Raw genomic sequence first — 14,936 nt, forward strand, 5'->3', positions numbered from 1 at the left:
GATCCCTAGAAATTTCAGGATTTCTGATACTGTCCATTAGATGTAACTTGTGTTTGGAGTACTGCTGGGAATAGTAAAAAAACATCAGCATTAATTCTATGCCAGTTGGCAATAGAATTGTCTTCAAGGCTGTTTTCTCAGTTCTAACGCTATGAAATGCCACATGGGACCAAACTTGCCGATTCTCCCACTTGCAGCTGTTCTGCAATAGAAACAATCAGGGATTTTTTTTCCACTAGGTTTCAAGCTTCTTTCTGCTTGAATGATGAAAGAAAGATAAACAATATACATGTTACAGTTAGACAGACTGTTCAAATGAGATGGGGGGGGGGGGGCGGGGGGAGGGAAACAGGGAATACCCCAGAGCAGACATTCTTAGCACATACTCTTGACTTGTAATTGGATCAGCATTCAGCGTTTGCAGGGAATATAGGATTTTATGTTTCTCCAGTTTCTTCTGCCCATAGATGCAGTAAGAAGAGCTTTAGGCAATAACAGTAGCAGAAAGGCATACAACAGTAGGGAAACATGCTTCATTTTTTGTTATGGAAAAATGTGGTTTTCCTCTCTTATTTAGGGCCTGAGACCTTTCCACATTGTGTAGCCTGAGGGGAGCTTCCAGCACTGTCACAGTAGGCACGTGGCATTAAAGTAGTCTCTTGTAACAACATGTCACTAACCAATGTGAAGATAAAATTAAGAAAAAGTACAAGCAGTAATGGTTTTAAAATACAAAAGGGTAGATTCAGGATAGATGTAAGGAAGACATTTTTTATGGTGAGGGTGGTGAAACACTGGAACAGGTCACCCAGAGAGGTAGTAGAAGGCCCATCCCTGGAAACATTTAAGGCTGGGTTGCACAGGGCTCTGAGCACTGATCCTGCTGAAGATGTCCCTGCTCATTGCAGGGGGGTGGACTAGGTGACCTTTAATGGTCCCTTCCAACCAAAATGATTCTATGAAGAAGCAAACACGCACACTTACTTCTGACCGGGACAGAGACTAGCATGTGCTAGGAAGGATCTGAGGGTCCTTACTGCTGGAAGATGCAGTGTCAGGACCTCTCAACCTTTCCCTTCCTCAACAGTTGTCAAGTCTTCCCCAAAATCAGCACTAATAATTGAAACTGAAGTAGTCAAAATTGTCTTCTTTCTTCTCCTTCACAGCCTGGACCATCCCATATTTTAGTACTGGTGATAGTGACCCTGACAGGAAGGATTCTCACCCCTCCACCTTTTCCTCATATACCAGCTACACGCAATGATTTCTGACAGCAGATCTTAAACTCTGTCAGAAGTTCCTTGCCCTAAGACAGTCTGGACTGGAAATCACATTCCTTAGGTGCTTTCCTTAGTCTTGTGTGGTGTGCAACGGTGTTTCCCCAGGGAAGGCGGTACCTTATCCACAAGCTTCGGACAGCTCCTGAAGCGAGAGGTCTGTCAGGAACGTAACACCCAGGAACCTAACAGCTTGCTTCCAGTCACTCCTAAGAAACACCCGAGATGTGTTTCCCAAAGACACCCAGAACAGTCCCACGTCAAATGGAGAGCAAGGGTGGACATTTCTACCCAGGGCGGTCGGGGTGTGACACTTGCACGAAGGAAAACAAGGCAGATAAGCACGAAGGTTCGTGCAAATTCTGTCGGAGGCACGGCCAAAAAGCAGCGGGAAGAGCTGCCACTGGCGTTTGTCTGGCAGGGATCCCCCACCAGCACTGTTTCCTTCAAATGCATTAGAAACTGAAAAGGAGTGTATGAACGATGAAAAGAGGTGTATGGAGGAGTGGCAGGGAAGGGACAATGCTGCTTAGAGGCACCCATGGGGGCTCCAGCTAGGCGACAGCGGGGGGGGCCTTCTGCCACTGCCGCCCACCCCTGGCCGTGGGCGGGCTCGAACCCTCGGTCCGCCGGCGCGGCGCCCCCGCAGTCCTCGGCCGGCTGCGAGGCTGCTCGGAGGCGGCCGCCGCGCTCCGTCCTGCGCCCGCCGCCGCGGAGGGGCCGCGGCCCCGGCCCCGGCTGCAGGTAAGGTGCGATGGTCCTCGGGGAGCGCGGCACCCTCCGGCCGGCAGCCTGTCCCAGCACCGCTCCTTTCCCGGGGGCGCTCCTGCCTTCCCTCTTCATCCCTCCCGCCTCTGCTCAACTGTTTGTTTTTTTTCTTAATTGTTTTTTTTTTTTTTAATGTTAATTTTTCCTCCCATAGTAATACCTCTGAAGTATTACTAAGATACGTTCTGCTGGATTAAAATAGCACAGAATAACTCAAATTGGTATTAATGAAATAAATCTGAGAAGTGAGTTTCCCCCCCAAAAGCCTGCAAAAACTTGTTCTTAAAAACAGCGAATGGCATATGGAGAAACTTCTCCCAAAAAGATAATCTAAGCAGCAGCTTCCATTTTCCCCCAGCTCCTGGTCAAATCTGCACATCTCACCTCAGGTGAATATGTAGATGAACAATGTGCCAGTACTTAAAAAGGTGTACAGTGTTTGAATGACAATAGATCACGTAGATTAAACCTGCTATTGGGCATTGAGTCATGATGAAAGTAAATATTTAAAGCATTTTATTTCTCTAGCAGGTTTTTTCTAATTATAAAAAAAATCACTTGCCTATAGACATCACTTCAATGTCTATTCAAACTGTCTAAATAGGATTATTAAAGGTGCTCTTCATCATGACGCAACTCCAGGTAATTCTAATGACTGTCATAGAATAAAGGTAAAGCAGTATGTATTTAAAGAAAAGGAAGACTCTGAAAGTCATGCACTTAGCACGTGTTAGTTAGTTAAATCTGCATTAGTGAAAAAGAAATAAATACATGTTTGCTTGAAAAATGCAACATACTTTCAAAGCCCCTGTTGTGATTTCCTCTCAGGCTGAGCTCCTGCTGACTTTGAGCTCAGTTCCACACCTCAGAGTAACACCTCTGACTTCAGCCCTAGCAGGTACAAAAGCATGCAAAAATCCTGAGCCCAGGACACTGAGAGCATTCACATTTTTGTGTGGCAGTACAATTAAAGCATTTCTTCCTGTGATTATCATGTACTAATATATGTGTTTCTACTCAGTAGTTTTAATTGCATTAATTTGTGTCAGTTCATTTCAAATGCAAAAGCTTCTAGATTGTAAAAACCAAACCGTGATGAAAGCTGATTTTCTCCTCCAGTCTTTCATCCTGTTGTGCTGCTCAAAATGGTTAGTTTGTAATCTCCTGGTTACAGGGACATGTTACTAATTCAGCAAGGAATTACAGATCTGAATCAAACTGACAAATAGTTGTTTGGTGACTAAGTGTCCCAAGAATACTTTTTCTGGAGGTTTACAGGCATATGTAAGAACAGTCAAACCAGGAAAAATCTATGGTTCAAACTCCTAATTTGCATGGAAAACAAGGCATCATTGGGGCATATTCCCTCCCTTCTTCCCCTTTTCCACCTAAACAAGCAAGCCTTCACAGTTGCAAACAAAATTAATTGCAAACCAAGGGGTTGATTCTGTCATAAATGAGAGGCACATTGCAAAATACTCAACGAGGAGAGAAGATTGATATGATTAAGTCTAATCTGCTACTGCAGGGGTATTATTTTTTCCCCCCTCACAGACTCAAGCATGTGTTCAGTGACATATAGTGAGATGTCCCTCATTCTCCCATGCCAGAGGCAGCATGGAGGGAAGACATGGACAGATTATTTGGGTCCTGAAGAGTTTCTACAACATGAGAATGCTTGAGGAAAGCTCACAGACATCAGGGTCTATGTGGGGAGACTCTCCTCCAGGTTAAAAGCTAGAAGATTCTAGCTCTGTTAACTTTCATAAGGAACAAGAATTTAAGCTGGCATCAGAAAGATATGATTTCACTTGTCTTTTCAAATTAAGCTGTTACTTAATCTGAACCAGCATATTCTGTCCAACTTTCTGGATTTTCAACTATTTATATTAATCATATCTATTTTGATAGTGCCCAAACAAAACCATGGCTCCATTTTGCTATGGGCTATAGAAACAAGTGAGCCTGGTCTGTGTAACCGGTGATGTGTGGTATCAGGGCTGCAGTAGCACTGTGTCTGCTTTCAACCCACACTTGTGGGTGCCCTTTAGAAACTTGGGGGCCTAAAGTGCTCACCCAGGTGGCTGTCAGGTCTCAGCTGGGACATGGGAGACCACCCAAGCCATCAGTTAGCCACGTGAAAACTGTTTGTACCTTTCCGCAAAGTCAAAACCTTTGTTAAGGTGCCTTTGAGGTTTCAATCATTTGAATGTTGCCTGCCTCTTTGACTTGACTCAAACATATTCCTTCTTTAAGGTGCATAAGAACTGAGCACATCTCTGCTCTTTGCTGCTCTGGTGTAGCCACAGGGGCAGGTTGTGATTTGTGACTGTCATACTGGTGTGGCAGAAGGTGATCCCTGGCTGTCTGTGGGATTGCATGTGGGAGGACCTTGTGGTGTTGACATAGACCTCAAAAAAGATAGTAAAGGTCTCAGATTCAAGACCTGTGGTTTGGTACAAAGGAACTCAAACATTTGCAGATGTATGTAGAGGTCCAGCTGCACAGATAGCAGAACTGGGATGTACAGAGCAAAAGATTTAAGTAAAAGTCTATATACACATACAAATAACCATTACCAACCTCACAATCTTCAAATTACTTTGGAGTAATGGCAGTAATCATCAACCATGACTCAAACACCACTGATACCTGCTGGACTTGTATCTGCAGATACTTGTATCTGAAAGTATATTTAGGAACAAGGTGGAGGTAAGTTATTTAATCCATTGCCTTTTTTACCAGAAAATAGCCTGTGTGGCACACTTTCTATAGTTTTTTTCAACAGGCATGAACAGAGCTTGTAATGAGTGCTATATTTAAGCAGTCACATTAATACATTCATTTATTAAAACCTATTCTTTGAATGTTTACTACTACATCAATTTCTGTACATCACTGAAACCTTTCAGTTCAGTATTATGCTGGTTGGAAGTAGTGCATCTGACACTTATTCCATGAAGGCAACTCCTACAACTGTGTTGCCATCCTAAGCACCCAGTTGTTATAAATCTGAAATTCATTTTCTGGGAAAATTGTGTAACATTAACAACATCTCTGCCAGTTAAATTATTTCCCAGCTAACCCAAGAGATATACTAATCTATTTAAAATGCACAGAGTGAAAACAACAACAGATAAGCGTATAAAATAATCCTATCATAGGTTATGTAAGTTACTCTAAGGCTTTGATGTTTATGAAATTGATAATGCAGAGAACTTGGTGAGAAATACAGACCTCAATCTAGAAAAGCAAATGTCTCTAACAATTAGACAGTATTTGTATACTTAATACTGTATTAGCACCATACTGCTAGTCTTTAATCCTTTTGTGGTTAGAAGCACAGATACTAAAAAAAAATATTTAAATGGCTGCAACAGTGGATTTCTTTGACTTAGCTTATGAGCTTCCAGTGTATTTTGAGGACAGTGATTTTACATGTTTACTTAATATATTATTTGGGACATTGAAATACATCACTGAGTTGTTGCTGATACAGTCTGAAATCTTGCTATGCTAATTTTTTTTCAAAGAAAAAATTAACCTGTTCATTATACAGATTTATTCAGGATCACTCTTTAAAGAATCTCATACAACGCCCTATACATATATAAGCAATGTTTAGTTGAAATCTTTCTGACAGCTCATTTTGCTAAACCAGAGAAGCAGATTTTAATTTCTGGTGAATCTTAAGTTCATTCTACTTACTTTAACAATACGACCACCTTCTGCTGTATCTTTGATCAAAACATCTCAGAGCAAAAACACTTGAGAAAGACATACAGATTGGAGCAGCTTCCTGAGTGTCCCAGTGAGAAAGTGACATTTTCAGCTATTACTTGTATTACCTGGCACATGTGACAACTGTATTGATCAGAACATCGGAGCATAACTGGAATCCAGTATTTCACTTTGAACTATTGCTAGATGGATCAGCACTAGAGACTTAACCTCCATTCAATTGCTGACATAGCTCTGTCACCACAAATGGCCCTTGTACTGCCTGTCTGCAAAGGAAACATGACAAGACAGCTGCTTTCCATGGACCAAGTAAATCTAACTTTACTTACTTGCCCAAGGAGGCTTTGCATGGTTTATGTCCATGCTAGCAAGATCAGATGTGCCTAGGGTTTAGAAACAAGCTAGCTGGTAAGCCAAGAGCCAGCTTCTCTGCCAAATAAGAGGGTGCCCCTTATAATAGGTTGCAGACACATACATTGGTCCACTTTCATCAGTCAATTCCCCAGTTATACCCAGAGTTTTGCTGCTGCTGGGTTTTTTTCCTTCCAATTTGCCTCACAAAAAAACCCCCTCTTGCTACTTTTCACTCAAGCTGCACTGTCTGCAATATTACTCAGTCTTAACATGAAAAATAATATGTGAAAACTTTGCATTTTCTTCTCTTTTGCAATCTATATATTTTAGGGAGACTCAAAAAGCATCATGAAACTAGGGCTATCCTAGGCAGACACCCAGGTTGATACAAAGACAGATAGCATGTCACTTTATTCCTCAAAATGCTGTCTGACAGTAGTCACTGACAACCAGTTGTGTGGAGTTGGCATTTCTGAGTGATGAGCGAAAGTTTCTTACTCTTCCTTTATTTTCACTTGTCACTTGTACACAGCTGAAGGGAGATAAAAAAAATATTTCCTATGTAACTTGGAAATAAGAGTAAGGAAGTCTGCCCAGAACTGTAAAAAAGAACGAAGTTGGTAATATAGTGTCAGGTGCCAATTTGCTAAAAGCAAGGGTACGAGTGAAGACTGAATAAAGAATCTGGAAGTGACAGTGGCATTGTGGGACCATATCCTGTCAGAGTTTTTCCTTTTTACTTCTCTGCCACTCTGTTCCTGAATATTATCTTGTGTCGGCCTTCCATATATCCACTCCCTTTCTCCCACTGAGTATTTTCAGCTTTCCATGATTTTCTTTCCAATTGGTTCATACTGATCTAACAAACAGAGGATGGAGTAAAGAATTTGTATATAGGCTCATTGGCTACGCTGCAGTTATAGTGGGCAGTACAAATAGGACAATTTGTACTGAGCGGGGGAGGTAGTTATACTGCTTTGGCACTCTGGCCAAATCCCTCCTGAATTTCTAGCTGCTTCTCAGTTAAGCACTTAAAGATACTGTCATTCAACACTTTGGATTTGGAAGTCAAACACAATTACAATGCTAATTTAGATTATACTAACTATAAACCCACTATCAACTTTTTAAGTTATTTTAAGACAATTCTACATGCTGTTGTAGATGCCTGAAACAGCATCTATGGGAATTCAGGCATATGGCTGCTAGCATATGACAGTGTCTTTGTTTTTTAGTATTTTCCATACATCCATTGTGGATAAGATACTTCAGTTTAACCGGCATTTCATCCTTTAATTCATTCACACAAAATTCACTTCCAGTGGAATTTTAAGACACTGCTACTACCTCTGCCAGCTCTCTGCCTCATCTCATTTCAGTTTGAGGTTTGTGAAACTTGCATAATTCACTTTTCCTCTCATGCTGAAGATAATAAACAGTGAATTCCCAGAAGATATGCCAAAACATTAGACACTATTTTACAGCCCTAATCTGATCCAAAGTAGAAAGCTTTGTCTCATCATATGGGAAACTGGGGCAGATACTTGTTACCTTCGCCTCAATTACTTAATGGTGTGTTTAGAACTCGAGGATGTGTCAACATATGCACAATAATATGGACAGCATGTAGTCTGTATGATAAAACCAAATGGTTCTATTCCATACAGAGAACAGCTTATGTATATTTTTCTAGGCTCCAGGAAAGAGGAAAATATAATGGGTCCTGCTGAACTAGTTTTAAATCCCAGTAGTTAATAAGTTCTACATATGCAGGAAGGAATTGTGCTGTGAGTGTATAGCGTTTGATGAAGAAATACATAATAAAGGACAGGTCCAGATGTGCAAGCATGCCAAGAGGCAGGCTTTTCAATGCAACAAACCAGCTCAGTAAGCCCCATAAAAACCAGGACAGCAAAGAAAATGTCTGTGTGCATGTAAGCGTGTATGCACATGCAGCAATGATGCAGCTTAGGTATTATCTGTGAAACTGCTTAAGATTTCAATAGCTATCCAATTCTGTTCCTTGGCTGGCATGTGGTGTCTCTTTGTGGTGGTGGGCTGCCAGCTGACATGGCAATTAGATCTCTTGATTAATGTTTCTTGCACAGATATGAGATTCTCTCTTTCCTGTGGTTTCCATGCTCTATTCTTGAGCATACAAAATTAATCCACACACTATAGAATGGATCTGACCTTTCATGTGTTAAAGACTAAAATACACCACCCCATTCTCCCTCAAAATTGCTATATTGGATGTTGGTTAAGATCTGAATGTAAACCAGTTGGTTTAGAAAAAGATTTGTAATCAGCCCATTCATTTTGATCTTCATCTGCCCATCATTTGATCTACATCACAGTAAAAACTAAAACCAAAGTACAGAAATACCCATAGGTTCCCTTTATAAAGGATCTTCAGACACATTAGGAGCTCATAGTAGCAATTCAAAAGCTAAATATAAAAAAAGCTTTATGAAGTACTTATAAAGTCAATAAGGTTTTCTGGGAAACCAGAAAGATAATATTTTTTTAGCATATTTTCCTGTGAGATAAAGATAGCAAATGTAGAAAGTATCCATCCAAACCCAAAAGGAGATATACAAAAGACATCCCACGATATGCACCGGGAGTGTTACAGAATCAGCATTTAGAGAGCAGTGTTCTGACAACACCATCTGCTCATTTGTGCTGTATCTTCCTATTACAGGCTCTCTTAATGTCTCATGCGTGATTTTATGTGGAAGTCAGTAGGAGTGTGTGATTTATTTTGACATTAATATTTACCAGGCTGGTGTATGCTTAAAGTATTCAAGATGCTGCGAATTTTCACTTGTTTAAAAAGCCATTTAAATGGCTTTAATTTTTCTTTGGAGACATGAACAACTTTGTCACTTCACCACTGTTAACATACAAGTCAGATACCATTCACACTGCATTAATGTAAGTAAAAGCAGCTAGTGTTGCTCTCACTAGAGCTACAGACTGAAAGAAAAATTACTTTGGGGTAAAAATGATTGCTAATGTTTTATGTTGGTTACTAAAGGAGGGTGAAATAGCTTCAAATTCCTTGCCGTTAGTAATTTATTGTGAAATCGAAGTGCAAGAGACCCCTGAAAAATTCATTCTGGACATTGAGAATAGTATTGATTGTCCCTTCCCAAAACCTACAACAGATATTTCATTTGTATTTATTAACACTTAACAGTTGTCTTGCAGATCCTGGGCAGGTAATGTCTGTTGCGTAGGTTTTTTCCAAAGTTTTGAAGCAAGTCTTACAAATAAGATTTCAGTGCTTGATGAAACACAGAAGGTTTGCACAGTCCATGAATTTCAGATCTGTTGCAGGACTGAATTAAACTATTGATTGATACTGTTTTCATCCAGAAATGGATTACAGAGCTGACAGATTACTTAAAATAACCATTATGGATGTGAATCATTGTGGTGGATTGACCTTGACTGCATGTCAGGTGCCTGCCAAACCACTCTATCACTCCCTGCTCAGCAGAACAGGGTGGGGAGAACCTAAGATGAAAAAAACCCACTCAACTTGTGGGTCAAGGTAAAGGCAATTTAATAAAGCAATAGCAGAGGTTGCGTGTGCAGAAGTGGAGGAAAACAAAAGATGTTATTCTGTACTTCCCATCAGCAGGTGATGTTTGGCCACATGCTGGGAAACGGGGCTTTGGTACACACAGAAGTCACTATGGAAGACAAATGTCAAAACCGAACACACGCCATCGCTGCCTGCCCCCCGTTTGCTTTTATATCTGAGCAGACATTCTATGGTATGGAATATCCCTTGGCCAGTTTGGGTCAGCTGTTCTGGCTGTGTCCTCTCCCAAGATCTTGCCCACCCCAGCCTGCTGGCAGTGGGGGAATGTTGGAGGGACAGACTTGGCACTGTGCCAGCACTGCTCAGCGGTGGCCAACACACCGGTGTGTCACCACCACCTTTCTAGCTGTGGACACAAAGCACAGTGCCACGGGGGCTGCTGTGGGGCTCAGCCAGAGCACATACAGTCATAGTGACAACAGCAAAGAAATCCCATTCAGAAGAAAATGTCACCTCAGCCAAACATTTTGATGTATGTGGATGATTTTACGTATGATTATTTATACACAGTCAAAGGATCTTTTTTAATAGGTAGAAACACACTTCTATTTCCCCGTTAACAAAAGGCTTAAGATACATATCATGTGTATTATTACTACCCATGTACCAGAGATGTTGCTCAAACAGCTGTGATCTAAGATGGGGTTGTGTATTTTCCATTCAGTGGAGAGGACTGATGCACCAGAGGTGTACTCATTTACAGATACGCACAGCAGAGACAAAACACAGTGTTCATGATTTTCCTGCGTATGATGGCATTATTTTTCAAAGCTACTTTTCCTAATATTTAAAGGACAGATGCAAAAGCAAAAGAGCAGTACTATACTGGAATGCAACTTCTATTGCCAAGTGAAATTATTGCTGATGCTATGCCTTTTGTGAAGTTTTGAGGGTTTATTTAATTGCTGTAAATTTTTACTAATACATTTATAGCAGCAGCTATTGAAGATATAATATCTTTAGTGTTGAAAACCTTGTTAAATGTGTATATTTGAAATGTAGATGTGTTGTAAAACATTACCTCTGCACTTTGTTTTTTTTTCAAGGAGCTACAAGAACTTTTGAAACCACACCTGACAATGTGCAGTCTTAAGTGCTACAGTCTCAGAGCCCTTTTTCTATTGATGCTGTGTAGGTAAGAAATATCTGCTAAGGAAACCATTATTTCTTCAATGTATGATAATATCAGTTAGTTTATAAACACTTTAATTAGAAATATATCTGACCAGGTAACAAAGCCAAATCTACTTGATAGTTGAATCTTGCCTCTTACAAAGATTAAACAACCTGGATATTAATAACAGAAATACAGGACTAAACTCCTTCACAAATCATCTCAGCTGCCTTGACTGAGCTACAGATTTTTTTCACTGAGAAGACTGATGGGTGAAAAAATAAAAGAATTTAACTTAAGCAGACAATCCTTCACACAAAGGATTACCTTGCAGATAGTGTCAATATTGTATCAAATGCTTAGCAAATTTAGAAGGGTGCAAGGTCTTTGCCTGGAGCGTAGTACCTTGCTCAAGGACAGAAGCATGCAGTCCACCTAGATGTACTACAAGCTTGAGGTAGTAAATTCATCATTGTGCATTTATTACTAAAGGAGAGCGTCTTAAAAAGAATTACCTGTTTAAATAATTGTCATCTTATTCTCTGCTGATGAAATCGTGAAGTCTTTAGAAAAGCTGAATTGTGTTAAGATGGAAAGTGAAACTGATTCCTTCTGTGTACAAGTACCCCCTGCTAACAGTGCAGTTGCCATGACAAAAAAGAAAGAAGCGGAGAACTTAAAAATACACTCCTTCTAGAAAACTGGGGAAAAAAACCCTATTCTTTGTAAGTAAATCTAATAAGGAAGTGCAAACATGGATAGATTAAACATTATCGCTACCACCTTTAACTGAAATACTTGAAGTTTGTTAGCCCATTCTCTGTGTAGAATTGCCAAACCTGTTTGGTCTCCTAGTAAATTCCTCAATATAAGATTCTGCCTGAGATTTAATTCAGATGGGTGTATGAACACATATTTATCTAAAGTCTCCACCTGGTCATGAGGGCCAGTGGAACTGTCCCCTGAAAGGGAGTTTAACACATCCATCTCCCCTCCTTTCTCCAGTATATATAATCTCTATAAAGAGATCTCTGTCCAGAATACATACTTGCTCCAATTCTGCCTTCCTTCCTCATCAGCTGTGACTTGCCATCTTCTATAATCACTGAATGATTCCTGGCTTTGCAGTAATAAAACACTGCTAAGAGACCAACAAGATTTCAGAAGCATCTAAGTAACACAAAGGCAAGATTCCCAGAGAGGTTCAGCCTGCAGTACGTAATTGCCTTCGTTACTGTAAGGCAGACTTTGTGAATCCTTTTACAGTGTCACACAGCTAAGAGTGTCCAGAAGCACAGGTAACTCCGATGGATACTATATAGGAGTTCTGTGCATGCACAGCACCTGTTTAATTGGACAGAGGTGTGCAGCATTGAGCTGGTCTGGTCATGTTGTACCCAAATCCAAGCCCAGCAGCAGCTCTGCCCCTCGGCCAGCTCACAGCCAAGATCATGTGTGGGTACACGGATGCCTTTTTGCAGTGCACAAATTGGGAAGGTTTGGTGGAAGTGGAGTTCAAAACAGAAACTATCCTGATTTGCATTGGAACAGAAAAATATTTTTAAGCAATACCCCAGGACTGAGGTGTACTGAAAGGAAGGGCCAGGATTACTCGCCAAGCGGTATCCCTGAGGTATTCCACTTCTATAAGCTCTGGCTAATGTGTGAAAAGAGTTTCCTCTACTGAGTACTTTCTAATCAATGGTGAGGGGTGGGTTTTGTTTTTGTTGGGTTTCTTAAGTTTATAAATAGCTGGAGCCTTATCTTCCCTGTCATATACAGAGAACAAGATTGTCACAACACACATACTAGCAGTGTCACACCAGGCTATCAGATAAAGGACATTTAACTTCACTTACAGCACTTGACTTTAAATTACAATACGGTCACATCATAGACACACACACTCAAATCTATATAATCTGTGGATTTGCCTGAATGGTCACTTTCCCAGAAATATTTTTATGAAGTAGAAATGAAAAAAATTATCAGAGTAATTAACAGAACTTACACTTCAAATCATTATCAGGAATCAGCCTAAGTAAATATATGGTATTCGATCCCAAGAAAGGCTCCCGTTTATTTCAGGAAGGGTGTGTTCAAAGAATGCTAGACTAGAGTTGTAGCATCAGATCCAGAAAATTCTGTGGGATGTTTATTTATTTGGGCTAAATTTAAGTGCAGTTGCATTATTTAAGTATTTGTTCCTGTACCTGGTAAGTGGTAACATAATGCTACTGTTTCAGCCTCACCAATTAACCAAACCCCAGTACTGTTTGTTTTGAAGCAGAGGATTAGTCAGTGATAGATACAGGCGATTCTGCTGAAGTTTATCTACAAAGACCATACAAAAGCCTGTATCCTTGAGCATGTCAGGTATGAAACAAATAGTAACGCCTTTGTTTGTATCTGTAAGCCCTTTGCCTGTCAGAGGATTGCCTGAAAAAAGCTTTTTTTCCCTAGCTTTTCCGGAGGGTGGTGTTTCAAAAGCTTGATCAGACTGCGTCTGGCATTTTGTTTCTCCCTCCTTTCAGTTCTAAAGTGCTTCTGCCTCTTTCATGATGCATAGCTTCTGACAAAAAATACCCAGGAAAAATATTCCCATACATGTGCCTAGACTATACTTTTGTTTTAAGCAGTGATGCATACTAGTGTTTAGGGCAGATGTTCCTTTTCCCCCCCTCTGGTTACCCAATAGTTCTAAGATACTAACTTCAAAGTATCTTAAATAACAAGCAGTTGTCGTAGCTTCCAAGTAGAAGCTGTAGCCTGTAAAAAAACCTAAGTTTTTGAGCCATAAGAATAAGTAAGGAAATTAAATAATTATAATTCAGCTTTTATGAAAGCAAGCATGGGTCATTGAACTTGACTGGTTTAAAACATGCATTATACATTGACAGCCCAGAACAAATAAGTATTCCTGGCTATCAAATAAATAAACATTCAGTTTTCTTCTAGAAAAGCCTATTCTCTCCTTAGTGTCTGGAACAGCTGTTTCAAGGCAATTCCATACTTAGATGCATGCCAAAGTATTTCAACGTATTTTCATTAAGAAAATGGAGGAACTAAACCATATGCAGTTAGTTAAATATAACAACACAAATACCGGGTAAAAGAAAAGCTTAGATGCATTGATGAGAAGATGTACATGCATGAAAGTCAACAAGCCTCAGCTTTTACTTTTATCCTTTCTGACCCCTGCATGAGACTGACAAATTACAGGAATGTGAGCGGCTGTGCGCTCACTCTTGTTTAGTGATGAATGGGGCACATGAAGAGTACTTTGAAGGAGGTGGGGCACTGGCCTTTAAAATTTAGATAAGGGGAGCCACTTAAGGCATTAACATCTGTAGGCTGCCGTTCAACACTGACAATCTACTGAGTATCCCTGAATTACCAAGATGGTAACACCACACACTCAGGTTTAGGAGACATCAGGTTCCTCTTGTACATTGGCTCACCATGATAGGACTTCTCAAATATTGCATGGCAAAGTAGCACATTAGTTCACCGTCTCAATTACTGCATGACAGCTTTCCCACGTAGAGTCCTTAACTATAAAAATCAAAAGACCAAAGATATGATGCTACACCATGTGTTAATGAGGGAAATCAAGAATTACCTCAGAGGGTATCCACAGGTGATTTGAGGGAAGGACTTCCATACAATAATGCCAAATATTTGAGATATATTTCAGAAAACAGCACCAGACCACTCTAGAATTACATACCAATCAGCAGAAAAATATTATACCCTTGCAGGGGAAAAGTTTTCTTTTACTGTTTCACAACATATGAAAGTTATTCAAGAACAATTCACAATTCAGTAAGGCTGTGAAATTAAACTCATGCAGCTCATTGAACACTTTGTTAGAATTATATGTAAATTACAAAAGCAGAAATATCTATTGTTAGAACAATAGTTAAGAAATAGAAACATATCTGAATGTAATTCAAGTCCAGCACTTTTATACAACATAAAACTGGCCTTTTTATTTATATTAGTGTCTCAATTCAAGCATGATAATACTTGCTAGTTTAGGACACAACTTATGGGATAAACATTCCTT

At 40.1% G+C, this 14,936-nt stretch overlaps 1 protein-coding gene across 1 annotated transcript in view; it reads left to right on the forward strand.

The window, feature by feature from the left end:
• Positions 1-1,747: 1,747 nt before the first annotated feature.
• LOC102053854 (gamma-aminobutyric acid receptor subunit pi-like) overlaps positions 1,748-14,936 on the forward strand; it is a 47,282-nt gene continuing 34,093 nt past the window's right edge. The window contains exons 1-2 of the mRNA XM_005435165.4: positions 1,748-2,021; positions 10,800-10,888. Of these exons, the coding sequence (XP_005435222.2) occupies positions 10,833-10,888 (56 nt within the window). The 5' untranslated portion in view covers positions 1,748-2,021; positions 10,800-10,832. The remainder of the gene's footprint in view (positions 2,022-10,799; positions 10,889-14,936) is intronic.

Source organism: Falco cherrug, chromosome 9, assembly GCF_023634085.1.
Source record: "Falco cherrug isolate bFalChe1 chromosome 9, bFalChe1.pri, whole genome shotgun sequence".
Taxonomy (NCBI): domain Eukaryota; kingdom Metazoa; phylum Chordata; class Aves; order Falconiformes; family Falconidae; genus Falco; species Falco cherrug.